The sequence below is a fragment of the Penicillium psychrosexuale genome, assembly GCF_028828465.1.
Source record: "Penicillium psychrosexuale strain IBT 29551 chromosome Unknown utg000003l, whole genome shotgun sequence".
NCBI classification, from domain to species: Eukaryota; Fungi; Ascomycota; class Eurotiomycetes; order Eurotiales; family Aspergillaceae; genus Penicillium; species Penicillium psychrosexuale.
The window spans coordinates 3,779,236-3,806,171 of record NW_026643188.1 but is presented as its reverse complement, the minus strand read 5'-3'; the positions used below and the strand labels follow the sequence as shown (position 1 = coordinate 3,806,171).

At 50.1% G+C, this 26,936-nt stretch overlaps 9 protein-coding genes across 9 annotated transcripts; 5 read left to right on the top strand and 4 right to left on the bottom strand.

The window, feature by feature from the left end:
• Positions 1-371: 371 nt before the first annotated feature.
• N7518_005304 (C50 family peptidase) lies at positions 372-6,615 on the bottom strand (the record flags this gene model as incomplete). Its single annotated transcript, XM_057186231.1, has 2 exons — positions 372-1,951; positions 2,004-6,615. 2 exons carry the CDS (start codon positions 6,613-6,615, stop codon positions 372-374), a joined length of 6,192 nt encoding a protein of 2,063 aa, XP_057043001.1.
• Positions 6,616-6,839: 224 nt separating this feature from the next.
• On the top strand, positions 6,840-7,521 carry N7518_005303 (DUF5321 domain-containing protein; the record flags this gene model as incomplete). Its single annotated transcript, XM_057186230.1, has 2 exons — positions 6,840-7,284; positions 7,343-7,521. 2 exons carry the CDS (start codon positions 6,840-6,842, stop codon positions 7,519-7,521), a joined length of 624 nt encoding a protein of 207 aa, XP_057043000.1.
• An 847-nt stretch (positions 7,522-8,368) lies between these two features.
• On the bottom strand, positions 8,369-10,529 carry N7518_005302 (citrin; the record flags this gene model as incomplete). The annotated part of the gene is made up of 2 exons (XM_057186229.1): positions 8,369-10,270; positions 10,353-10,529. The coding sequence occupies 2 exons, from the start codon at positions 10,527-10,529 to the stop codon at positions 8,369-8,371; spliced, it is 2,079 nt and encodes a 692-aa protein (XP_057042999.1).
• Positions 10,530-13,521: 2,992 nt separating this feature from the next.
• On the top strand, positions 13,522-16,028 carry N7518_005301 (N(6)-L-threonylcarbamoyladenine synthase family protein; the record flags this gene model as incomplete). Its single annotated transcript, XM_057186228.1, has 4 exons — positions 13,522-13,895; positions 14,536-14,598; positions 14,657-14,728; positions 14,786-16,028. The coding sequence occupies 4 exons, from the start codon at positions 13,522-13,524 to the stop codon at positions 16,026-16,028; spliced, it is 1,752 nt and encodes a 583-aa protein (XP_057042998.1).
• A 341-nt stretch (positions 16,029-16,369) lies between these two features.
• Positions 16,370-16,991, bottom strand: N7518_005300 (uncharacterized protein; the record flags this gene model as incomplete). Its single annotated transcript, XM_057186227.1, has 4 exons — positions 16,370-16,461; positions 16,519-16,698; positions 16,725-16,903; positions 16,969-16,991. The coding sequence occupies 4 exons, from the start codon at positions 16,989-16,991 to the stop codon at positions 16,370-16,372; spliced, it is 474 nt and encodes a 157-aa protein (XP_057042997.1).
• Positions 16,992-17,401: 410 nt separating this feature from the next.
• Positions 17,402-20,716, top strand: N7518_005299 (putative PHD finger domain protein; the record flags this gene model as incomplete). Its single annotated transcript, XM_057186226.1, has 2 exons — positions 17,402-19,812; positions 19,864-20,716. 2 exons carry the CDS (start codon positions 17,402-17,404, stop codon positions 20,714-20,716), a joined length of 3,264 nt encoding a protein of 1,087 aa, XP_057042996.1.
• Positions 20,717-21,090: 374 nt separating this feature from the next.
• N7518_005298 (RNA recognition motif domain-containing protein) lies at positions 21,091-22,320 on the top strand (the record flags this gene model as incomplete). Its single annotated transcript, XM_057186225.1, has 4 exons — positions 21,091-21,127; positions 21,184-21,289; positions 21,340-21,686; positions 21,746-22,320. The coding sequence occupies 4 exons, from the start codon at positions 21,091-21,093 to the stop codon at positions 22,318-22,320; spliced, it is 1,065 nt and encodes a 354-aa protein (XP_057042995.1).
• A 1,221-nt stretch (positions 22,321-23,541) lies between these two features.
• On the bottom strand, positions 23,542-23,880 carry N7518_005297 (DPY30/SDC1 family protein; the record flags this gene model as incomplete). Its single annotated transcript, XM_057186224.1, has 2 exons — positions 23,542-23,629; positions 23,720-23,880. The coding sequence occupies 2 exons, from the start codon at positions 23,878-23,880 to the stop codon at positions 23,542-23,544; spliced, it is 249 nt and encodes an 82-aa protein (XP_057042994.1).
• A 494-nt stretch (positions 23,881-24,374) lies between these two features.
• Positions 24,375-26,772, top strand: N7518_005296 (fanconi-associated nuclease 1; the record flags this gene model as incomplete). Its single annotated transcript, XM_057186223.1, has 3 exons — positions 24,375-24,808; positions 24,863-26,198; positions 26,251-26,772. The coding sequence occupies 3 exons, from the start codon at positions 24,375-24,377 to the stop codon at positions 26,770-26,772; spliced, it is 2,292 nt and encodes a 763-aa protein (XP_057042993.1).
• Positions 26,773-26,936: the final 164 nt, after the last annotated feature.

The following is a 26,936-nucleotide window of genomic DNA, read 5'->3' as shown; positions in this document are numbered from 1 at the left end:
GAAAGAAAACAGAACGCTACGAGTCGGGAGACGTTGACGTTTTAAGGTGGGGGGAATGTGTCCCGCATGAGGGGAAAAGAGGTCCACCTCGATAGGATAATTCTTCCTATTTCGGATTTTATAGATTTTACAGGAGTATATAGATAGTCTATGTATCTAGATGATATTCGATGTTAAGGCTTAGAGCTACTGCATTGGACATTGTCTAGTCTATTAACTGCACCTTAGATAGGATATACCATAATAGATGGACATTCATATTAACAATAACCCATTGAAAGGGCGAGTATGAAGAGTCAAATCAGATTGCTGCCCACAGTGGAGAAAACGCCAGGTATATATACAAAATAAGAGAGAAACATGAACTCAATTCACTCCAAAAACACCGGAACTCCATAAACCACAGGCGCTGCGCCGTTGAGATACCTCAACACACACGCACCCCTCGAGCGCGCAATTGCCGTGTCAAGCCCAACATCCTCCCCTCGGCTCTTATTCTTTTTATCCTTCTTTTCGACCAGACCCCAAGCGTCAAAGGCAGTCGTGGTAAACCGGTCAATGTCCCGATCCGTGACATCCCACAGCGTAGCCACGAGCGCGGGGCTGCCTGCATGGAGATAATTCATCGGCGTCCCGTAGGGCTCATACTCGCCGGCTTCAGTCAAAGCGCCGCTGCTACATCCCATGAGGAAAGTAACAGCACATTGCGTGAGCCGCTTGATCGTGCGGCCGCGGATGTACTGCGCGCCGCTGCCGTGGCCGAAGTACAGGAATAGGCCTTTCTTTTCCAGCACGTCGCGGAATTCATCTTCGGTTGGTTCGCGCTGCACAATTGCAGTCCAGGATTTGAACCGGGAGAGATCTTGTTCAAACGTTTTTTGCGTTGTGTGCAGGTCGCCTGTTGGGTTGAGGACAAATCCGCCGGAGTTGCGGTCCACAATGGCTCCGGAGGATGCCTCGCGGAATTGAAGAACTCGGTCCCGGAGGCATTCGAGGGATGGGACACGACAAACAGGGTATCCTTGGAGACAGGGAAGTGACTCCCACGGGAATAGGTGGAGAGCTTTATCGAGCACGAGGATTGTATGTCTCGGCGGCCGTGCTGCAAGTTCATCGCGCGCAGCTTCGTGGTACCCTCGCAAGGCATCGAGGGTATCTACGACCATCATATCGAAGTCAATCTCGTCGTAGGCATTGCGCTCGCCCTGGAATTGTAGGATATCAACGACAAAGTAAAGAAGATCCATCAGCGTGTCTTCGGGCTCCTCTTGTTCTTCAAGATCGCGAAGCCCAATGAACAAGTCAACCACATTCTGATGTAGGGTGAGCCGGGGGCCGGCGGCCTTGCCACCCTTTTGCCGAGAAGGAAGATGCTTGTCAAGGATGCTTTGGAAGGTGCTCGCGAACCGGACCAGCGCGGTGGTATCCCGTGACAGAGGCGAAAATACACCGCGGAACCCTCCAAACCATATGTTCTCAATGTTTTGAAGTACACTTTCCATCCGACGATCGAGCGCCTCGCGGGTCTTCCACCATTCCTTCTTCGACAACTTGTCCGTCTGGGCCTTGGCTGCATGTGCACTTTCATTGGCGAGCTTAATGAGTTCTTGCATTTCCTCTTTTCCGTCCTCAAAAGTGAACTGCTCTTCGTCATCATCTTCTGAATTTCCTCGGTGGAGGGGAAGACGCAGAAGGAATGGCGAACGGTCTTTTTGGAGTCGAGAAACCACAAATTCGGTATGGTCTGCACTCAATGACAAAGAAAGAACATTCCAAGTCTCGGGCAGAATGTCGACATAATCCCGTGTGAAGTTGGAGCAAAGATCATTGTCAAGCTCGACGGCTGAAGGGAACGAGGTTGGCCAAAGAAGAGGGTCGGCAAAATCGGCCAACTGTCGATCGATATCAATCGCCATGCGCTCCCGAGCAAATGCGCCAACACGTCCAATCTCTAATTAAAAGGTCAGATATCCATCAACCCGAAAGGACCTCGCAAAACTTACCATTCATATTTGCGGGCGACTGAGCCAGGGCCGCTGGTATTCCAGGAGAAGTCGCATGTGATAGCATAGAGATCCGACTCATCAAGCGAGATGCGGCATGGCTATCAAGAGTCGAGCCTAGAATTGTGGCATCAGAGAAGACACTGGCAAGACAATCGCTCGCCTTAGACAGCATAACCGAAAAGTCATCAGTGGCTCGTTGGGCCTTGGTGCGCGTTGTTTTGGCGGGAGCTCTCGTTCTCCTTGTCGGTCTTGCCGGGGGTAAATTAGGCTCCTCTGACGTCTTGCTTGGTGTTTTAAGTGACGGCAGCGAGATTGTAGATTCGGGTAAGACGCAGTACACAGCATGGCTGGCAAAGCGGCGGATTGCATCAGCCAACAGATGCTCGCTTTCACCGATCTCCAGAGTGATCTTGCTTTCTCGGGCCACGGCAAATTGTCTGGCCTCTGCAAGTGTTTGCGCGGATCGCTCAAAGTCACGCAATTCCCGCAGGCAATCAGCTTGCTGTCGAAGGATGTTGCCTTTAAGTTGTAATAGGGATTGAGATTGAACTTCCGGAAGAGTTGATTTTGGAGCTGGAGCTTTCTTTGGGGTTTTGGGAGCAGCGGAACTGGTTGCACGTGTCCGCCGAGTAGTACTAGCTGTAGGTGTTGGGGTTCGAGGAGTTGGAGTTCGCCGGCTGGTTGCTCTAACCCGTAACTTGTCCATCTTTTCTTCGATTTCTGCCATGCCTGACGTTTCCAGATTGGCAGGCATATCGGCACAGGTGACCGCTGTGATGATTTTATCTGCTTCAAGGAGAACACGCAATGCCTTGTCATGTGCACCCTGCGCCTTGTACAGAGACGCAAGAGCCATTTGAAAAGACACTGTTTCAATACTGTTCTGGGATTGTTTAGACGATTCGGCCGCTGCGGAGAGATGATCCTGACCCTCATTCATGTGGCCACTAAGAATCCAATGGCAACCGAGCTGGGTCTGCGCCGCCAGTAGCCGTACATTGGCATCAAGGGTCTTGTCAATCTTCAGCGCTTGTTCGCCGTAATAGATAGCATCCTGGAACAAGCCATGGTGGGCAGATAAAGTGGCGAGGTTCAACAAGCAGGTATGGTGAGAACCCAGGTGCGGCCAGAAAGGCGCACCTTGGATGTAGCTGGCAGACACATCCGGGGAACACCCATTCTGAGACAAATCAAGCTTTGCTATACCATCAGCAACAGCCTCAACATCAGAATTCCCTGCAGCAGGCAAGAACTTGTCTTGCTTTCTTTGGGCGAGTCTCTCGACCTTGGCCCATATGCGGCAGTTGAGCCTTACGGACAACTTTGCGAAGTACAGAGCTTGAGTCGCCGAGCCCTGTGCGGAGAACAACCTGGACTGAACAAAGGCAGCATCTGCTACCAGTCTTTCCCATGAGATCTTCGACAGGACAGTCAAGCTGCTTAGTTCTGACCTCTGGCACTTTTCGTACAATGAGCGGGCTGCTGAAAGAACGGCGGCGGCTTTCTCGATCTCTCCGGTCTCTAGAAGATATTCCACCCGTGCGACTTTATAGGAAATGGTAGCAAGAGAAGAAACCTTGGTTTGCGCAAGATACTGCTCACCACGCGATAGCAGTTCACCTGCTTTCTGGCAGTAGCCCAGACGGCAATTCTGCAGTACCAAGCGCGACAGAATTATGATAGCGTCTGACAAATCCCCTGATTGCTGGAGCTCCGCGGCACGCAATATGAGTTCCAGGGTGCATAGCTGAGCCTTCCAAAGCCCGTGAATTTCGGTATAATCAACTAGGGCCTTCAACTGCAGGACCCAGTAGTCTGCGTCATTGATGCAGAGCAGCAATGTTTTCCAGTCATGGGACTGGGACGCCAACGAGTTCCACGACGCAAGCGTGTCGTCTAATTCGCTTGCATCAATCTTGCCACGGTGGAAGCCAATGATAACGCGCAATGAGTTGTTAATGTGGATTGCAAATGAAGCAAGATCGACGTCTTCTCGGACCTGTAAGCCGGCATCCAAAGCTTCTGTTCCTGCATCCAGCAGGGATTGAATCAAAGACGAATCCAAGGCAGTGGGCTGCTCCAATAGAAGCCGCAAGGCAGAGAGAATCACACGAGAACGGCGAATAGGATAGACGTCAAAGGGGTAGAGATCGAGGAGTGAAGAAACAGCTGAGCCGAGAATCAAGCGAAACTCTTCTTCATTTGAAGAATAACCAGGCATTTCAACAAGCAAACTCATCTGCCATTCAATAAGAAGACATCTCTGTTCGAATTCTAGTTCAACATCATCATAGACAACGGAGGGGTGGGATCCCTTCCTGCGCAGCTTCATCTTCAGAAGGGCAGAAAATACACGGCCAAGCATGAAACCAGGGCTCTTAGGATCCAGATTGAGCGAACTTGGATTGTGTCCTCCGCTGCTCTTAGCGATCTGTTCTAGGGTGCCAGAGAGTATGTATTCTTCAATCGATTCTCGGAACAGTTGCTCTGATTCAATGTACATGTTGCCCTCGATGTACAGATGAGCCAGTCTCTCAAACTTGAGAGCTGCAAATGCCGTGTCACGTTGAGGAGGCGAGCAGCTTGAAAGTAGCTGGGTAGATTGTTTGAGAAGGGGTATGAGGTCTCGATAACCCTTTCCGGCCTCTTTTTCCTTGATGTATCGAGACCAGAACAAGTTTGAAAGCTTCACAAGTGCCATCCCTAGGTCTTCTGATATCTCTGTATCATTTTCATCGGTGGATTCGATGGTCGAGAGCAGGCGATGGCAATCAGCCAGAATTGGAAGCATGTCTTCCCAAGGTGGCCTCTGAGACATGATAGAAAGTTTCCCGATTGCGACAGTAGAGTCAATGGCAGCTAGAATGATGCTCCTAGAAATTGAAACGCGTTTGTTGAACATCTCGATCTCCTTTTCGTCGCTGTCTTCTGTTGGTTGGCGTCCAACATAGCGTCTGAGGAACCTGATGAACGCTTGTAGATATTCCCTGATTTGACTAGCAACTTCGTTTTTCGCGCTTTCACTCTCAGAACCTTTTGTAATAGCCTCTCCGAACCATGCAAGAGCCAGCTTTTTTAGTCTTGCAGCTTCCACCAGCAGTTCATCTAGATCGTTTGCGCTGCCTCTTAATTGCAATCCTAGGGATTGAGTCGCCTCTGACACAGAATCCAAAGCTCCGTTCAGGAACTTTTTTGATGTCTTCGAAGCCTGGAAATGAATAGATGCAATTTTACACCGAACTGTTGCGAGCGAAAGAGACTGGGCTTTTGAAAGGGGATTGATGGCTTCCGTAAACAGCTTCATAGACTCATCAAAACAGCCCGCGTCGAAAGCAAGCTGCCCGAGAATAGTCATGAGCTTGGCAGCCTGGTTGGCGTTTTGTGTTTCTGAGTACTTCTTCTTGACCTCTGCAATGGATGTTTGCAACCGGGTAACGGTTTTGTAAATTGAAGCAAACTCAGCTTTGTCAATACCCTTGCTCCGGTGAGAAAAGCTACCAAAATAGCGAAGCAAAGGATCAAATACTTCTTTGCTCTCATCATAGACATGACCAGACAACTTCCAGCCCAAACATCGAACCTCGAGGGAAAGTAGTTGAAGGGCCAATGAGGTCAGTGGCTTCAAGCTATTCGAAGCCTCATCCTTCGAGAAAAATGTCCCCGAGCAAAGCGATAGAACAGTATTCGATAATAGCTGGAGTTGGAGAGCAGCTTTGTCATTCGATAGTTGACCTGATTTCAAGGCAGCCAAAATGACTTGAGCAGGACTACTCGCATCAGAAAGTTGCAAAGAAGAGTAAGCCTTCTGGATCGTGGAGGCTCTTTTATCCGCAGCAAATAGGCGCATCACATTTGAGTGAAAGGGAACAAGCAAGGCGTACAGCGACTTTGCGTTCGAGATGTGAGCGAACGTCAAGAGATCCGACATTCTTTCCTTCGAAGCTTCTTCTTCCGCCACATCCTTTGCTTCTGTAGTCTTCTTCCCGGCCTTTCCGCGATCCAGATGTTGTTGGATTCTCCGCTTCAAAAGTCGAAGCTCTTTATATGCCATGTCGTTCAGTCCCAGCGAAATAAGCTTTCCCGCAAGAACACACAGCCCCTGTTCTAGCTGCATGTTTGGGAACAGGTCATTCCCAGCATCATTCTTGAGCGTGCGCAGTGTGGACAAAGAAAGTCTCGCACACTCCGCAGCCGAGACGATGCCTGCGTCGGGCCCATTGGCAATGTCGGAGGTATTATTCTGGCGCTTGGCTGTAGATATTTTCGCGGCGTCCGTGAGGGTCTTTAACGTGGCGTTGAATACCTCTGTAGCAAAGACCAGCTTCTCCTGACACGACAATGCCGCCGCATCGTGATCGGCGAATGATTGGAGCGTTGCATCATTTGCAGGTTTCGTCTTTGTCGCGCGGGAAGTTCTCGTTCGAATCGGCGCCGCGACTGGCTCTCTTGTGGATTTTGTGCGTTTCGTGGGTTTCTCGGGCATCTTTGGCGACCCGCGGAGGAGTGTTTGGAGGGACAACACGGTAGCGTCCGAGCATGTCGTCGTTGAGCGGAGGGCCTGCTTCACGGACTCTGTTAGGGAGCTTGTCGGTAAGACGGTGACCGCCATTTTTTCGGTCGTTCTATTGAAGCTGCAGGACTGAGGTCATCGCTCGCGTCAAGCCTTTGATGTGCAATCGCTATCGGCAGGACACTGTAAACGGGGGGTTGTCGCAGCAACAACTGCGCTATACCGTATTTGGCGTTGATAGCCTTATCGCCTCAGGCAATCACGACCTCAACTTTTCCCGCTTCTGAGAACCGACGGTTGCTGCTAGACGAGACGAACAGGTTATGGCTTTCAGATTCAGGCCCTTTGGGCTCAGCAGACAGATATTTTCTGCTCCTTCTACGTTAAATGCTACCAGACAATGCCGCGCCCCGACTGGGCGCTCATATTCGACCTCCGATCGCCTTCCGAAGATCGCAGACACGTCAGTATGGACGGCAATGATTCCCCGATTTTTTCGGGGTGGCAGGGCACGCAAGGATCCTGCGAAAGAAAAATCCAAGGAATGGAACCCGGCGACGTTCTACATCATCATGTTCACGCTGATCGGGTCGCAAGCCATTCGCATGCTCACCTTGAAGAACGGCTATGCGGCGTATACTCGGACGACGGATGCGAAGATCGAACTTCTAGCGGAGATTATTGCACGAGTCAAGAACGGAGAGAAGGTTGATGTGGAGAAGTTACTGGGAACGGGTGATGAGGCAAAGGAACGAGAGTGGGATGAGGGTGTGTTAGCCAATATCCAACTATATTTTGAGGCTGGTGTCTGACTATTTCTATCTAGTGTTGCGCGAGATTGAAGCCGAAGATTCCCTATGGCATGAGAAGAAGACCGCCCAGACACAAGCAGAGAAGCGCCAGGAGCCCGAGAAAGAACAAAAGCAACCCACACAGCCTTCGGAAGGCAAAGGCACCGATGAGGTTGTTAAGACAGAGTCGACACGAAAGCTTAGATTCTATTGAATGGGGACTAATTTGGTCTTCATCGAGAATGCGCCTCTTGTCTTGAGCATCGGCCGTGTGAACTCAGAATATACGCTACCCCATTAGGCCGCTGCCGTCTCAATGATGTCGAATTGATCTTCTAGATCACGATAGGATTCCTCTCTATCCACGACAATTCGGTTTGGCATTTCCCACACATGGCCCCAGTCCATGACCGATATATCCTCGAGGATATAAATGTAACATCATCTGTACAGGGAATCTTTCCTTGAGAGTAGATTCCGATACCCGTTTGCGAGCTTGCAAATCATGCTTCATGTACATATTTTCCAGATAAGTAACTCCAAAACCAATACATTTTAGATACTGCAATACAAATGCAGCCAAATATTCTGTTGCTCTAGACAGGATCTATCTGCTCTCTAGGCATAACTTATATCAACCATGAACCACACCTGGCCATATATATATCTACGCTTCCATCCACATCAAACCGGAGAATAACAACTCGGACCAGATCTAGATTGATAGAACCACCACAACCAGGGCCCTCTAATACAACCCACACACCTTCTTTCCAAATCTATCTACTATTGGTACAATGCAAACACAGGTGTTCTCCGACAAGAAAGAGAAGACAATATGATGCAAAGGGGGGCGTGGATGCACGTCCCAAGTCAAGCCCAATTGAACCATGAAGAGGGCGGAGAGGAAAATAATCCAAAAGAAATGTGAGAAAGATCTCATGCTAAATCGAGGGAAAGGTAGGCCTTGACCAAATGAGAAATGGGAAACATATCGCTAGTAACAAAAATGAAGAAACAAAGACTAGAAATGGCAGGTTCACTAGATACAGCAAGCCTGTCTACTTCGAGCTCCGCATGAAGTTGGGCCAGTTCTCAGGCCGTGGGATCTTCACACGGCCAAAGTTCTCATCCAGGTCAAGGATGATCTTGAGCGCGTTCCTTGATCGGAGGTAAGGCAGAGGCGCGGTAGCACCCTGCCCACCGACACTAGGCTCGACGAAGCCAGTGGGGGTAATGGCTTCGCCCTCACCGGGCATGGGGAAGGTTTTCTGCAGGACCTCGTAAGCGGCGAGGGTGAAACCGAACTGGGGCGAAGAACGCATGATACGGGCGGGTCCACCCTTGAAGAAGGCAGCCAGACCCTCTTCTTTCCAGACGGTGGCAGCGCAGTGGCGCAGACCGTGGTACTTGGTTTCACCCTTGCGGGCTTCGACCTGCAGACGGGTCTTGATGACGTCGCATGGGGTGGTTAGGTAGGCGGCGGGCATACCGGCGATGGCACCAGCGGTGAGGAGCTGGACAACGCCCAGCTTCTTTGTAGCGGTTTCGCCGAAGAAGTCGGACTTCAAGTGTGCGTATGTGGGGAAGTAGATGGCCGAGAAGGGCACATCGCGGAGAAGACAGGCGGTAGCTCCCTTGTACAGGCCTACCAAACCGAGGTTCTTGACAATCCAGAGGGCTGAGCGGCGAGGGGTACCCTCGACGTTCTTCGCGATTTCACCCTGGACCTGCAGACGGATCTTCACAATCTCAAGGGGGTTTGTGAAGACGACTTGACAAGCACCCGCAGTTCCACCAGCCAGAAGCTCTTGAGGGTACTTGATCCGGTTGGTTTCCTTGTCTGTGAAGTGGCCACGAACGAGATCGTTCACAGTCAGCTTGATAGCCTTTTCAGGTGCCACACCGATCAACTGAGGAATGACACCGGAGTACAAGCCAGTGAAACCCTCGTTGCGGATAACCTTCCTAGCGCAATCGATGGAGTTGTTGTACAGTCTCTCGCCGGGGCGAGACGAACGCTGGTTCTGCAGGCGGGTCTTGACCAAATCAATGGGGTAGACCATGAAAGCACCAAAGGCACCAGCGATACTACCCAAAGCAAAGTGGTGAGCCGACTCAAGAACGTTGTGCAGCAGACTCTTGGTCTTCTCGACAACCTCCTCTCCGGTAGTCATGGCATGGCTTACAGCGATCACGGGGATACGCCATGAAGCATCGATGACCTTGGCGAAGTCTCGCTGCGAGAGACGTCCCGAAGGCGCATCCAGGCCAGCGAAGTGGAACAGAATATCGGCCTCCATGGGTGTGAACTGCGAGAAACGGGTCACGCGAGCGGCCTCGTCCAGGAAGTCGGTACGGGTGATCTTGCCATCGGAGCTCTTCTCTATTGCTTCGCGGACAACCAAATCAATGATATCCATCTCGCGAATGACATTCTGGAAAGCACGGACATTGGCGTAAGAGATGCGGTTGCTCGTCGAGATATTGCACAGGGTGGGGAGGTTCTCCAGGACGTAGTCGGAGAGTTTGTGTTTTGAGGTCTCGAGGATGATACGCTGGAATTCCTCGGGCTGGATAAAGCCATCCCCATCCTTGTCGAAGATGTGGAAAGCTTGGCGGATGCGCTCACCCTGCAGACCGCGCAGCATCTGGGCGAATTGGGGGTAGGTCATCTCATGGCGAGACTTTGAGCGGCCTCCGTACAGCGATGCCCACTCCGAGCTCCAGTTGAAGGGAATGCTGTCCGGACTCTTGTTCAGGTTGTACAGTCCCTGCACCGTGTCGAAGTTGACAGTGCCGGACCCATCGAAGTCGAAGAGACGAAAGGCGATCTCGTACTCGGCATCGGGCTTCGCGAGGAGGTTTTCGAAGGAGGCCCAGTCGGTAATGTTCAGCCTACCGGCTCTCCGTCGGTCTGCGACGTTGAAAAGGATGCCATATTGTTCGCGCTTAATCTTGTGCTACCGCGGGAGGAAACCAGATGAGCAATTGCGAAGATTTTGGTACCTTTGCAGTACCTTTGCAGTCCCTGGTGACACTTACATAGTCTTCCTGCTTCGGTGCCACGGCATCGATGAAGTTCTCCTCATCCATGAAGAGGTCACCATTCTCGTCCTTTTGCGCATGGCGGAGAAAGTTTGAGCGCGCCTGGAAGGACAGATGAGGCCCCTCCGTGTGGCCCAGGAACGATTCCTTCACAGCTTCTGTTACGCTGGCCATTGTGTATATCCAAGTTGATTTTGAGTTCTAAACAAAAAAAAAATCGGCCGCACAAAGAGAAAAACTGGGGGAAGGAAGGGAGCGAGGGATGTGGAGAAGAGGGAGGACTGAGTCAATAGAAAAAGTTATGATACTCTAATATAAGGAGCCCACTCTGGAAAGTTTCCAGGCTTATTGTTTCTTATAATATTTGAGTGACTATTCGTAATCTAGATAGATTTGATATTTTAATTCTCTAATAACAATACCTTTTCGTTGTCGTGGCCACGTTGAATTTTTTTTGGGGATTTTTTTTCGAATTTTTTTGAATTTTATTTTATTTTTTTTGATCCCTCGGGGTTTCTCATTATGGCGTGTTATTTACCCGGATCGGAGAGTCTCGCCTTGAACCGATCTCCACATTATGGATATCTCGATATCTACATAGTATATGTTATGTATAGAAATGTGTCCCTGAATTAGCCTCAACTAGTACTTCTAGTTCGAGAACCCTTTGGTTTCTCGCCATGAGCCACGGTATACACACGGGATCTAGACCACACTACCCGAGACGTGCAGCCGACTTTGAAAGCGAAGGATCAGATGAGGAAGAAACCGGATCCTGTCACATGGCCCATTCGGAACCGGTGAGTCTGTGGACGAAAAGGCGAAAAGACGAAAAGACGAAAAGACGAAAAGACGAAAAGACGAAAAGGAAAGTCTCCGAGTTCGGTGCGGAGTTCGGTGGGGAAGGAATTTGGAGAATTCCACTTGGATTGGCTCATCTCGTCTTTTCCCCTCTCCATCTCAAGCCTGCCGGAGTTGAGCCGAGTCCGGTTGATGTGACTACCGTTATCCCCTGTTTCTCCGCAATCGATCAGATAATGCATGCTTTCTAGCATGCTTTCTAGCTATTGCTATAGTTCATGCTAAACATATACAGCTTTCACCAAACTCAATTGCAAGGGTTGGACTCATCGGACAGCGGTTATTCTATATATAAATCAGGATCATCAGCACATACATTGCAGTAGTGGGGGTGTAGCGGTGTAGCTATAACACCCGCGACTCCCGGTCTTGAGGGTCCTTTTCTTGAGCTTAAGCCTTTGGTGCTCCAGAAACGATTGACAGCTAAAGGTTTGCCGGCAGTGCCGGAGGGATTCTAAACGATGTCTCCATACTAGATTGCAGATCCGCGGTATAGACGAGACAAACAATCAATTCGAAAGCGGGTTAGTATATCTCTGTCCGAAATTACATCTAAGATAGCGAGGAATCTAAGTTATCCTAGCAAGTGCCCTTACATCTAGCAGTGCTACCGAGGCTGTCATAATATAGAACCTCCAAGTCCCAGCTGGCCATATTAAACTCATTTTATGGATGTCCCGAGGTTAACATCTGCGAGAAATGGCGGACTCTTTTGTTTATCAAAGGTGGATCAATAAGATACCCCTGTAAATCATGCTCCGTATCTAGTACATATACAGTAGCATTGTCGTCGCTCATACGCTCCACTTTCTTCTCCGAGTTCTTTATAAGACTTCTACGGAGTACACCTTGGATAACAAAGACATTGTCATTTTTTATTCGAGTTTAGTTATTTATAGTAACCATAATCTTAGTGAGCTACAATATCTCTACAAGCCCATCTCCTCTCAGGATGCATTTATCCCAACCCATCACAGCTCAATATCCTAACTGATCTGAACAAACCAGAGCTTCATCCTCATAACAAGCTATGTCCGAACACTGAGCCCCCTGTAGAATGCTATTTCCTAATCTTATAGCAGCTCGAGTGAGTGATTTATTCCAAGCTTTACGTGCTTTCTACATATGTTTGTCCCATGTGCTTGTCCTGCATTCTAACCGCCTGGTATCAGGTCAAGTCATACGCCCACGTTGGATAGCTAGTCGCTCATGTCATAACCAATCTCTTCCTCCCCTGGCGTTGTCCGAGTAAGTATAGTACGTACTCCATATGTATACATGTCAACCACTCGTCGTCGGTTTTAGATGCACTATAAATAAAACATATTCAACCATTGCATCGTACTCCGTACAAATACGTGCTATATTTGAAAATCAGGAAATCGAGTCACTAGGACAATCACGCAAGAGAAATGTAACATAGATGAGCATTATCTTGTAAGGACTGGAGGTCAATTGGCTCCCCAAAAGCCACAACGAAATGTGACCAATATGTTACAACTGCGTCTACCATATCGAAGGATTGATGGACATCATTCATCGCTCAATCTCGAGTAAAAATAGTTGATAGCGGCATCAAACCCATGTGATATCTAATTATAGCATGTCACAACAATCCTGCCAAGATTCAAACCAATCATCTTTCGCTGCGACTGCCAGTCACTGTGATAATGCGGGGATATCACCGAATAATGCAGGAATCCACTTGATGTAAGTGCAATATCCCTCACCTATTGAGTGATCATCGGTCGAGAGTTTCGAATCAAATGGACAGGACGACCAGGGTAGAAGACCAGGGTGGAAGACCATGTGCAGTTGGCTGCAGGGCATGTTGGACAGCCCGTCCATCACATCACATTAGACGGGAGTTGCACCCCGTGGGGAATTTAATTGGCTGCATGGAATGAAGACTTGCCTAAGTTTAGAAACTCGGGTGTGATAGTGATAGTGATTGTGATATATGCACCGTCGTGCATGGAGTGGGCGCTTAGGCAGAAGAAGGTGGTTGGCAGTCCTCGTTGGTTCCCCTCTCCCCCTCAAGTGTATATAGCCGCCCTCATCTCCCCCCCAGGAGACTGTTTTGCATACTCCGTATCGTTTGAGATTTTCTTATTTTCTTATTTTTCTATTTTTGTCTCTTCGCCTTGGCTGGCCCAAGTTCTTCAGCGCCTTATACATCTACGTCAATAATTTGTTTCTCTCTCCTTGCCTACTCGGATATCTTTGTTGAGCAAAGTTTCCCCGTGAAAACCAAATCGCAATAACATCAACTGCACTGTTGTCTTAAACTTCTTCATCCGCCACAATGTACACTGCCCGTGTCGTCAAGCCAAAGCTGTCCTTGAGCATCTCTGCTGCGCAGAATGTTTCTCGGCCATCGCTATCACTCAAGTCACCAAGTGCTCTTCCTCGCACGCCTGTCTCGCCAATCTCCGCGGCGAGCCCGACGAGCAAGAGGTTTTCCTCACTGCAGGTTCCGAATTATGCATACACAAACTCTTGTTCATCGAAGAGCATCCTCAAGAAGCAGTCGTCCTCTCGCGCTGGCACTGTTGATAAGCGTATACAATTCAAAGGGACACCGACTGTTCACTGCGTAACGCCTATTGAGAATCCAGACGAGTATTACGGCAAGCACATGAAGATGTCACGAGAAGAGCGGCGATGGACGGTCCGGCAGTGAGATCAATTCGAGATTTTTATCACTAATGACCGTTCACGGCTGGAGTAATGGGAGCGACCAGGTGCTTCTGAATGATTTGGGGTCTACATCTTGCAATGATGCTACGCCCTATACCCCGGTTCTCTTGTTGGATCACCTCAACCTACGCAGCATCTAGCGCTCCTGACAATCGACGTCCTCAAACTGCGAATTGAAACGACAGAAGGGAGCATTAATGTATCCGTTCAGCCTTCGCAAGATGGTTCTGTGGATGACTATGCTGCCTCGCGCTTTTTGCTGGCCCGGAACTCGTCAGTATCATTCATCTGGGCTGACTGGGGTTTGGTGCACGCCGCACATTCTGAATGGAACTCGATGTATCAGTGCTCGGAGAAACAATATATTTATGACGTTATGACGGGATCTGGATTGATGATTTTGATTTTTGAGTATAAATGTTTAACCTAGTCGTTCGTTAGTGCAAATACAACAGTAACTATTCTCAGCCCTATATTTACATGCCCGACTCCAATAGCAAAACATACCCGGCACTTCGCTTCCGCCCAAACAACCCCTCTTGGGTTGTTGTAGGTAGAATTCTTTGCGACGTACTCCGTAGCTCGATCACTATAGATTGCTATTTTGGTACCTGTTTAGGGCTCCATTCAAGGGCTTCTCCGGCCCGTGCGCCTCCGATCTTTTTCGCCCCTGCCACCGATCGTACGTCAAGCATCTTACCAATGTTATTCTCAGTGAACCCTGCTGCGAGTTTTCGCAGATCGGCGCTAAATGCAGGGAGATGTTTGACCTCCCGCCGTGGCTTGCTCACGTTGGCAATTGAAACGTCATGGTAAGCGGAGATGAACACCCGAAGGTCACTCAACTAATTATTGGTTGCCAACAACAGTGACGATACATCAGTAGCTATCGTTGAGAAAACAAAGAAAGACTCCTGGAGTACGGCCAAAATCCATTTCCTCGAAAATGTAATGGCCGACACACGCGCGCATCGCGGAATTCATCCTATCATCGCTCTCGAATCCCACCAAGACAACCTCGCAAAGCTTCTACAGAAAGCCCTTAATTACCTACCGGAGTCAAAAACTGTCGATGGACTTAAATTGGCAGACGGGACTTGTCGCCGCCTCCCCGATTTCATATCCGCCACAAGAGGCCCCGGAATGCGGTCTAACCTGTCTGTTGGCCTCGACACTGGAAAAGCGCTGTCGGTTGCATGGCAGATCCCCATGGTCGGAGTGCACCACATGCAGGCACATCTTTTGACGCCCCGACTCGTTTCATGCCTGGAAAATGAACTCAAGGCCGACCCATCCGCACCGCCCAAGTTCCCTTTCTTGTCCATTCTCGCCTCGGGCGGCCATACAACTCTGGTTCATTCGGAAGGCCTCACAGAACATAGGATTCTCGCTAACAGCGACGATATAGCTATTGGAGAGGCACTGGATAAATCTGCACGAGATATTCTACCTGATTCTTTGCTTCAAGAAGCTAAAAGTACCATGTACGGCAAGAATCTAGAGCAATTCGTCTTCCCTAACGGCAAGGCCGATTTTGCGGATTACTCGCCGCCAGAGTCTCGGGGTGAAGAAATAGCCAAGCGCATAAGCGATTGGGGCTGGTATCTTACGACTCCATTTGCGAATACGCGGCTTATGCAGTTCAGCTTTGCTTCGATTTCGGGCATGGTCGGCAGGATCATTCAAAGTAACGGTACGAATATTAAGATATCGCATGCAGAGCGTGTCGATCTAGGCCGGGAAACCATGCGCGTGTGTTTTGAGCACCTTGCCTCGCGCACTGTCATCGCTCTGGAGACTCTGCGGCCACACAATAATGGCCAGAATGACATCAACACCCTCGTTGTCAGTGGTGGCGTTGCCGCTAACCAGTTCCTCATGAAAGTGCTTACTTCATTTTTGGAAGTGCGCGGCTTTGGCCATATCAAGATTGTTGCTCCGCCTCCATATTTGTGTACCGACAATGCGGCCATGATTGGGTGGGCGGGCATTGAGATGTTCGAAGCTGGCTTCCGATCCGACCTCAGCTGTCGTCCTCTGCGGACATGGACCCTCGACTCGCAGGCTGATGATGGAGGTATCCTTGGCCCAGGGGGCTGGATCAAAGTGTGAAAATTGTAGCTGAATGGCTACCTGCTTGTATATTAGTGACATGCCCTCTCTGTATAATAGCGTGTGTAAAATAATGCATCGCCATAGACTTCGATGCAGCGCATGAATTGTAATGAATAAATTTTGAAAAACAGGAGTCATAGTGCATTATGGACATGTAAGACCCAGAACCATCGGAGACGCCGATGCCATGTAACTTCCGAGCCCACTCATCACCCATGCATCCTCCACAGTAGGGTATCGAAGATGCGCCGTAGCAACCCATGAAAACGAACCAAACTCGCGGCCGACCGACTGTGCAATGCAAGTACTTTGAGATAATGAAGTTGTAAACGTCGTGATCAGCCGCCGACAGGGGGACCGCTTCGCTGCAGCGAAGTAATCTGTTTCCGAAGCTCCAGGAAGAAGTCTCTGCCGTTCGCCATGTTTTGTGCTGTAGATATGGTTATTCTTCGCTCAAGGGTATGCTGCGATCAAAGAGAGACTGTACCCTTGGCACCCCAGGCAGTAGATCGTTGGGTAGGGCCGTCTTTAGAATGAGATTTGTAGGGCACCGCCGACTTGGTTTCTGTATCGATGGCGCATAGGTTAGGCTTGAGTATATATGGAGGCAGCGATAAGGCGTACCATGAGGTCCTGCTATATCGCGAAAGATTGGTTAGCCCTTGTACTTGGAGATTAGGTGCATATACATACCCTTCAGGACGTTCTTGACCTCTGCGGTGTTGAAGCCCCGTACAGGAACATGCTGTTCCTGCGGAGGGTTGGATGCGCCCCAGGTAGCATTGTTATCCCGTGCGCTTCCCTGTCCTCCTGTTTTATCACGGTTGTTCGAGTTGCGCTGCGACCCCTGGCGACTGGGTCCGCCCCGCCATCTGAGGAGGGCAATAACAGTTAGCGAAGCTGAACTGCGCGGTGTTTTGAGGTAGATAACGCGTACCTGGTGTCGCTAGAACCGCTCATGTTGTAAATCTATGTGAAAGAAAGAAAAATTAAAGCTCGATCGAATGAGTAAAATCGCAGATAGGGCGCAAAGAATAGCTGTGGATGTCATGTCCCATGTCAACCTGCGGAGGTGCTTCAAGTCCAGATTGGCGCCTCAGGCCAAAAGGCCCAGACAGCTCAGGCGTCTCCGCCTTGACTAGATAACCAAACACCTCATCGCGCCTTGCAGGTTCCACGGGCTCTGGCGTCCTTTAGGTCCATTGTGTCTATTTCTTTTTCTAGTTTCCCGTCGCATGACTTGATACTTGCGACTTTGATATTTCCCGAGGCCCTGCCTGAGTCAGGCCCTGAACGCGACCTGACGCCGTCCGATTAACAATCACCATCCCCAACGAGCACATACACACCCGAAAGCTTGTTCTTGAATTATGGCACCGACGGCCAGACATTCAATCTCAGGTCGTCCATCACGCAGTAAACCTAGGTCTTCCCTCAAATCATCCAACAGCCGCTCCGTCGATTCCCCTGACGGTCCTCCTTCAAAGAAGCGAAAGTACGTTCCAGGTGGCCCTGGAGGAGGAGGAAGATTCATCGATTTCGACGCTGAAGCAGCAGTCGTCGCCGCCGCTGCCCCAGAAACTTCTAAGAGAACTACTCCCCGCCGCCACTCCGCAAGTGCTCGAAGCCGTCCATCACATGAGATGGAGCAACCATTTTTAGCCCCTCCACCGCCACCTCCCATTATACCAACAACACCGCCCTCTATGTCGCGTCCAAGGCGCGACAAGAACCAAGCCCGTGGTCGGTTCACCTCTTCAACGGCCGCTGCTCTTGCTCTCCAACAAGGCGATGGGTACAAGCCACGCGAAGAACGCGGGTGGGAAGAGTTTCATCCCGACTTGGATATTGATGGCAAAATTGCTGTCTTCACGTCTGAAGAGGTTGATGCTCCAGATACCTCAGGTCCTATCTTAAGCCTGGAGTCACTGGCTGGTGCGACAATCTCGGACCTTTCAGGATCACCAGTTATCATATCAGGCGAAATGGCCTCTCCAATCCCAATCAAACGCAGGCCTGGCCGTCCACCTCGTCGCCCCGAGGCTATCCTTAATGCCCTTCTTGCCCAGCAAGGACAAAAAATCATACCGCCTCCGGGCCCAAACCCCCGGGAGAAACTCACACTCCCCAAACCGTCGTTCAGACTGCGTGACCCTTTCACATTCTATGAGAAGAAGGGCGTCGGTCATCAAAACTATGTCGACCGGACCATGGCAAACGTGGGATACCAGGAGAGTGATCTCTTTCTGCGCCATGACCGGCGATTTATTCGGATGACCGAAGGCACCCAAGAAGATGACCTTGATGTGATTCAACCTGCCATGACAGATGGAGACGTTAACACTACCATTGGACGTGTGGAATATGACATGGATGAACAGGATGAAAAATGGTTGGAGGAATACAATGCCAAGCGCCGTGAAGATCAGCTCGAGCCCATCAAGCCCGCTGTGTTTGAGATTACCATGACCAAAATTGAGAGGGAATGGCATGCCCTTGAGAAGCGCATCCCCAAGCCAAATCCCAAGCCCCCGCAGACCGGACGTCTTCGCTCTAGCTCTGCAGCTGCAGTCAATGGCGAAACAGCTGGACCGGGCGAAGAACAAGACAGCAAGTGTGCTATCTGTGATGATGGCGATTGTGAAAACTCGAATGCAATTGTTTTCTGCGATGGTTGCGACCTTGCAGTGCATCAAGAGTGTTATGGTGTTCCTTTCATTCCAGAAGGTCAGTGGCTTTGCCGCAAGTGCCAGTTGCTGGGAAGAGGGTCCACCAATTGTATTTTCTGCCCAAACACTGAGGGCGCGTTCAAACAAACAACCTCCTCCAAATGGGCTCATTTACTCTGCTCTTTCTGGATTCCTGAAGTTTCTATTGGTAATCCATCTCTTATGGAGCCGGTGACCGATGTCGAAAAGGTTCCACGCAGCCGCTGGAAGTTGAATTGCTACATCTGCAAACAGCGGATGGGTGCATCCATTCAGTGCAGCAACAAAAACTGCTTTGTTGCTTTCCATGTCTCATGTGCACGCAGAGCTCAACTTTATCTAAAGATGAAGATTGGCCATGGTCTTATGGACTCGCACCTTCTCAAGGCTTTCTGCGACAAGCACGTTCCTTCTGACTGGCGATTGGAGCATGGTACTGATGCTGCAACTGCCGATGCTATCGAATACTATCGCAATACTATGCAAGGTAGACGCTGGGGAGACAGCCAAGCTGCAGCTCTCTCGATGGGTCCTGCGCACCCCAATGATGGAGCAGAAGAAGATCGCACCCTCACTCCTCGCCTTACGTTAACAGTCGGTGGAAATAAACGGAAACGTGTTCCCAGAACAATCTGGAAGCTGCCTTCCGGTGCGCCAGTTATCCCCCAGGTTGTGTTAAACTCAGTGATTGCTTCTCTTGGGCGATTTACAGTCCGCCAAAGGAAGCAATATGCTGAAGATGCATCCAAGTATTGGACATTGAAACGAGAGGCGAGGCGTGGAGCAGCATTGCTCAAGCGACTCCAGTTGCAGCTGGAGACCTTCTCATCTATGGAAATGACACGAAGAGACTATGTAGCAATGGGTGTACCCGGACACAGACGTCTAGAGCGTCGCATTGAGTTTGGTGAGCGACTTTACAAGGATCTTGATCGATTGAGAATGCTATGCGACGAAGTGAAGAAACGGGAGAGGGAGAAGTTGAAGGATGCAGAGGAGCTTCGTAACATCGTCGATCTTGTCTACTTCCCTACATTCCCATTGCTGTGGCCAATATTGGAGAAAGCTCAACTGTGAGATATACTCGTCCTAGTTTGTCAACGCTCATACTGACTTCATTCTAGGCTCGATGGAAAGGGTGTGTTTGCACCAGGGTTGATGTCAATCCGACAAAGGCTCAACGAACGATTCTATCCGTCCGTCGCTGCCTTCTCTTCTGACTTGGCCAGTCTTTTCACCTCAGAAATCGGCGTGGAGCCCGCTGGCGATACCGCGGAACTCCAAGCGCAGATCAGTGGTCGCGCCCCGGAGCTCAGCCTGGAGCAACGCGAGAAGAGGAAATTGGCAAAGCGGATAATCAAAGTCATCCAGCCTTCCCTGGAGGATGCGATCAGGAAAGAGAGCGAACTTAACCGCAAACCGTTCGAGAAGGAATTGAAGGAGCTGGATATGATTCTTGACCACAGTGTGATGTCACGCAGTGGTGATTCTGTTGAGCCGGAAGGTGATACTGAGCTGTCTGGTCACCCTGATGCTATGGAAGGAGTTGAGGAAACGCTTCCTCCGACCGAGGCTCCATCAGAAGCCCAGCCTACTGCAGGTGAACAACACCCTGAAGCATCTGGGGCAGAAGAGCTACCTCCTGCTGAAGACCCCATAAAGAGTGTCAACGCCTACTATCGACATCCAACGCCTGTTTTGACCGAGCAAGACCAGCAGCTGCCTTTGGCTTTGGGTGGCATTCAATGGTACATGCAACCATTTGACCCTGTCGGTACGACTGTTCACGAGGAACGGTGGACTGGACGGGATGTCATGCGTGGAATGAGTGAAGAACTCAGTGAATTGGATGAAGATGAACTGGAAGGGTTAAAGGACTTGGTTGATGATGGAGACCTGAAGGGCCAGATCCCCAGCACCCCGGCTGCTTCACAACAGAATACCCGTCGGACTCTACGTCTGCGAGGCTCACGATGATTACCTTCTGGACATGATGGGTATAGGGTTCACGAATTTGATTTTAGCGTCGAATCTCAAGAGTTAGTCTTAGTTGTATGAGTATTTGTACTATCAAGCTTTAATATGGCGATTTGTTCGGTCTTGGCATAATAGCTGTTTGTCATAGTCAAGATAACCCCCTGCATAAACTCGTATTTCGAAAAGGGAAAAGAAACCTCTAGTTTTATTCTCCCAATTCCCTCCAATTCATCCAATTCACTTGAAATCCACGCAAGTTTGCACCGCTGCCTGATTCCTCGGGTGTGTAGTTTCCGGTGCTTAGCGTCCGCTCTTATCAGCTTTCCAACTTCTTTTCCTTCCTTCTTTCAACCTACACCTTCAGTCCTTTCATCATGGCGGACTACGACAACGATTCCAGCCGCTACGCGGGTATGTCTTTTAGAATTGTTTCCATGCGCTTGAAAATATTTACCCTTTTTCAATAGACGAGCCCCGATATGATCGCGAGCGCAGCGCCTCTCCTCGCGATGAGCCTCGAGCCGACCGCGACCGTGCTCGCAGCCGCTCCCCCAATGGCCGTTCTGATGACAGGTATGTATTTGTCTAATCCGGTATATCACTTAGAAGCTAATAAACCCCAGAGCTCCTCTGGCTCGCAAACCTGTCGAGGAAGACGATGAAGGTGCCATCAACTCTGGCTCTAACCTCTTTGTTACTGGTATTCACCCGCGTCTGACCGAGTCTGATATTTCGCGTCTGTTTGAAAAGTACGGTGATGTCGATAACTGTTCTATCATGCTTGATCCCCACACCAAGGAGTCCCGTGGATTCGGTTTCGTGAACATGGTCACCGCCGAGCAGGCTGATGCCGCCAAGGAGGGTCTCCAGGGCGAAGTCATTGAAGGTCGTACTCTGAGCATCGAGAAGGCTCGACGTGCACGCCCTCGTACCCCTACCCCTGGAAAGTACTTTGGTCCTCCCAAACGTGGTAAGTCACATCGTCCTTTCCGCTTGCGCCTTACGTCGACTTACATTTTTCCTCTTTAGATGGCCCAGGTGGTCCCCCAGGTGGTCCTGGTGGTGGTAGCCGTGGAGGTGGTCCTCGCCGTGACCGCTACGATGATCGCCGTGGACCCTCCGGTGGCGGCTGGCGTCGTCGCGATGATGACTACTCCCGCTACGGTCGCTACGACTCTTACAATGATCGCCGTGACTATGGCCGTGACTACGGACGTGACTATGGCCGCCGTGACTACGCTGGTGGCGGCGGTGGTGGTGGCCGTGAGTATGGTGGTCGCCGTGAATCGCGCGACGACTACGCATACCGTGGTGGTGGTGACCGCTACGGCGGTGGCCGTGATGACCGTTACAGCCGCGATGAACGTCGCGGAGGTGCTGAGGAATCTCGCGGCAGTGGTGGCGGCGGCGCTGGCTACTACGATCGTGATGCCAACCCTCCTAGCTTCGATGCTGCTGCCCCTCCCCGTGAGGCTCGCGACCCCTACGCTGGTGGTGGTGGACGTTCCTACGAAGGTCAGGCACGCAGCAGCACTGGTGGTGCTCCTGGCGGCGGTGGTGGCAGCGGCGGCGGTGCCGGCGAGGACCGGTACGCTGGCAGGTAAAGTGCCTCCCCTTATTTTCTAACCAGAACAGAGACTGGCCTTTGATGTCTCCTGGTTCCTGGTTCCCATGTTTCACCAACTTGCCCACTTCCTCCCCCCTTTTCTTTGTTTATGGGATTGTTTTAATGCTGGATTTGGGCGACGGGCCACGGGGCGTCGCTGTCTTTGTTTGTCAATTCTCGGCTCGACGATTTAAAAAAGAAAAAACCACGGAGCGCCACGACTCGGCAACTTCATCGATGCACACTTCGGTCGCTTGATGAGGTGTCTCTTTCATGTCTGTTTGCGACGCAACTTCGGGGAAAAAAACTTCTAGCGGCAAAGGGACAGAAAATTATCGCTGTAATTCGGTTATCTCAGGGTCAGCAAATTCGTCACACAGCTACAGCTACAACTTCACCTATACACCATCTCCAGTAACGGCCCGATTGTATTCGACTTCTCTAAACAACTGAATGATCAACCATTCGCCCAATTCAAAGCCGTCGACTTTGCGCTTGTAGTCTCAACCTTTAAACTCCAGGCATTAATCGATTTGGAATGCCATTAAAGGTGAGATGTGTTTTGCAAGCTGACCTATCTAGGCTTTATTCGAAGCTTTTATTTTCGAATATTTTGTTCTTCCCCGAGTATTTGGTCGGGATATAGAACAACCTTGTACTTACTCCATTTAGGAATCTCTATGAAGCTTCCAAACTTGAATATATATTTTGGCTCTCATGATTCGATGGTCCCATAAGCCGTACTCCGGTGTCTATATATCCTTTAGAAGTACAATCATGTGGCCTATGTCTTTGACGACGCAGAAGTTGAGTACATTATAATACCTTCTAGATATGTTTTTAGATGTTCTTCGCCCTTCTTAGCATTATATCAAAGGACTGCAAGATGTAGAATTCATGCGGTAAAAAGCTCAATTTTTGCAAAATGCCTATTTGATAATACTCTACTCCGTACTTTCATAGGTAGGTAGATCCTCGATCTATTATACCAGATAATTACCACCTCGCTTTTCGAGATATCATTCTCTCTATCTTGTTTTCTGCTATTGATCCTTCCTACTAACAGGACAGGTATAGACATTGACCGGGGTATCAAGTGGTGAACATCGTAGTGTACATTAAAGTCCACTCACAAGCTTTCAAAACCAAATAAAAACAATACCAGAATAGCTGGTCAAGCACCATTAAACGCCCAAAGAAATCCCAACCCCTCTCCTCTCTACTCCGACTCCTTCTTAGTCTCGCCCTCCACTTCATTGCTCTTCTGAAGCAAGAACTCGCCGAGCACACGGAGAGGATTGGCAGGCCTAGTGCAGAAAAGAGAAAGACAAGGAGATCAGTAAATCCATCTAGCAGACAAGTATAAAAAAGCTAGCCAGGCACAGTACTCCACTCACTGTTCGCGTGCAACAGACTTCATCCCATCAAGCAGATACGGCACGACCTTCTCATTCAGATAGACGCGAGCAGGCGCGCCACCGGGGCGAATCTGACCCGCAGAGATATAGCCCAAATCGCCAAGCGGCGTGTTGGAGCCAGTGCCGTTTGTTTCGCCCATTATGGATGTGGGTTGCGCTGTGGTGACTGTAGGAGCTGAGGAGGCCGGTGGATCTGAGATCGCGAGGGTGGGAGGCTGCACAGGTTAATTGAGTACCTGGAAGGTGTATATTTTGGGAAGAAGTGGAATGCGAATGTTCGCGGAGCGGAAGCTGTGGAGCTCGGAGGTATCGATCCGTTGTGAGAGAGGGAGAGCTGCTTACTGGTAAGGCCATTTTTATATCTAGAGGTTGCACTTGGGGACTTTTCGAATGATTTCAGAGGGCATTTCTTCTTCTCCCCTTTCAGATCGTCTTTGTTTGGTTACCTTTCTTATGCGTTTGGCTGTGCCTCTTGTGTCTATGTCATACGCAAACAGGACAAACAATCTGATGGAGCTATATGGATCACGTGATCACGTGTTCGAAACCTGCTCGCGAGACACGTCGTTCGTGTCTGCTTATACTCGGAGACTCGAGTCACTGGGACTGATTTCATCCATGGAAACGAGATATTATGTCCTTGCTGAACTTCTGGGAGACGCAGCGTCCCGCGAAACGTCGGCGAACTGTTGAAACGGAGTATTCTAGTACAGACGCAGAGATTAAACCACCGAGTCCGAGTCCTTCGGCCACGGCGGGGGAGACCCCCGCAGCGGACAATTTAGGGATTGTTCCTAGCGGCCAAACAGAACTCGAGTCTTCCCTTCCTGCGATAAAGACCGACAAGGACGCAATCGAGGAGTACGAGGCCCTACAGAACGACACTAAGACGGGATTACATGTGAGGCTACGAGATGGTGTCTGGCAAAAGGGCAAAAGCTCCATCTATGTGGATGCCTTTAACCTTGCACTGGAAACTGTGCTGGATGAGGAATCGCATCTCTTTGACGAGGCCGAAATGGAAATCTTTACGCAGTGGCGGGGGCTGTCCTACGAATCCCAGTATCTGTATGTCTTCCTGTAGAATGTGATAACCTATAGTTGAGATTAATACTTCACCAGGTATGTTCGACTGTTCCTTCGCAAGACGTTTGCATGGCACCGTATCAACCGGTTGAACTACTGCTCCGATATCTCAGATTTGCTCCCTGTTGCTGAGGACCTACAGCGGGATCGCAGCCTGCCTAGTTCAGAACTCGGAGATACGTTCAGATTTGCAGAAGGCATAGAAGCGATCACAACGCTGGAAGAGGCTTCATCACTTCTATTGCTGCAAGAACTCAGGGCCTTTGCAAAGGAGGCCAAGGTTCAGGGCAAGAGCAAGAAAGAGCTGCTGGCGGCTCTCTGCGAAACGAGCCAGACGCAAAAAGGACTTCAAGACGCAAATAACAGAAACAGCCATTTCACCCAAAAGATATTGGACTACACGGGTGGATGTATCAGGATCTCGCCAGTGCCTCGCACTCTCTTCGAGCGAGTGCACCTGGTTTTCTATCGTTCCACCGAATGGACCGAAAAGTCCCTCACAACAATTATCCTAGCCAAAATGAGCAAAAGAAACTTCCCCGAATATATAGTCTGCCGCTCAAACTCCATCTTCTCGTCCAGAGAAGCGCTATTGGAATTTGAATCAGCGATACAAACCCAATTCGCCATCGACAACATTCTCGAATTCAACGGCCCAGTCACGACCGCCTCACTCCAACAAATCATCGACCTTGCTAACCAGTCCTATCCCCGATGGAAAGAGCTCGTCGAGCAAGAACAAAAGAAAGAAGACAACATGTACGAAAGCGGCGAGGGCGCTTATCTACGCCGGTTCTCGCCAGCATGGGTGCTCACAAGAATCATCCACAAGAGTCTCCACGCGCTCGGGCGGTTCAAGGAGCATAGACGCGAGCACGAGTTGCTAGAGGAACTTCTCGCCCAACGTCTCTTCCACGCTGCGCGGCGCGGCGCTTGGTACCAGCGCAAGGCACTGCTGGAAGAACACTACATGTGGGCGCTTACGCCTGCAGATGGGCGCAGCGAAGAACTCCAGCGCAAGCATTGGAAGAGACTTGCGCTGCGGACGTGCGAGGCCGGACTGGAAGACCCGCTGTGCCATCTGATATTTCATTACGACCTACAGAAGCGGATCACGAAGCTGGAAAAGGCGCTACGGGTGGTAAAGCGCGAGCAGCATGATTTCGGACATGTCATGCTAGGCAAGCCGGCTGAGCGCACGATTGAGGGTATCCGTATTGATACGGGTGATGCTCCGCGAAAGGGGAAAGCGACTGTTTGGATTGATGAGAGGGAAGGCGGCGAGTGCAGGGTGGAGAATATGTGTCTGAGTTGGTACCGCGATCATGGATGGAAGGGGTATCACTCCGAAGGGGGGATTGTGCGAACGCTGGTGAGTCTGGAATATCCGGAAGATTGAGCTTTTAATCTGATCTTGATCACAGTTCGGCTATCTCTTTTACGATATCCTGTTTACATACGTGCCCAATGTTTTCCAAACTGCGTTCCAGACGTGTCCGCTCGATCTCCACACTGATGTCTTCTACCCGTCTCGTGCATCGGAGATCAATCACCGACTTGTCGAGATCACGAATGGGGATGCGGAGCGGATCGTCCGTGAGGTCTATGCTCGTGAGGCGGAGGCGCAGCCCTGCGCTGTTGGGCTTGACTGGTCTTTTGATCTAGATGACTTAGTTGAGATCGTGCAATGTTTCCGGGGAGAGGCACTTGCTACTATCTGCAAGGTTATGGCGCAGGAGTACCAGCAGCGCGGTGGGGGAATCCCGGACTTGTTCCTCTGGAATCATGAGACGAGGACGGTGATGTTCGCTGAGGTTAAGTCGGAGAATGATCGGCTGAGTGATACTCAGCGCCTTTGGATCCATATCTTGTTAGGAGCTGGTGTTAAAGTTGAGCTTTGCAATGCTGTAGCGAGGGAGGTTAGAGCTGCTGAGTGTGAGTTGTGAGAACACCTATATATACACTTGGATATGTGTCTACTTAGAGTCATACAATGTGTATAACCACATGGGTCAAATAGTAGATACTAGTATGTTATACTGAACTACCTTGTGTTGGCGGACGAGTGATAACTTATGCAACAAAATTACCTAGATCTAACCTACTAGCC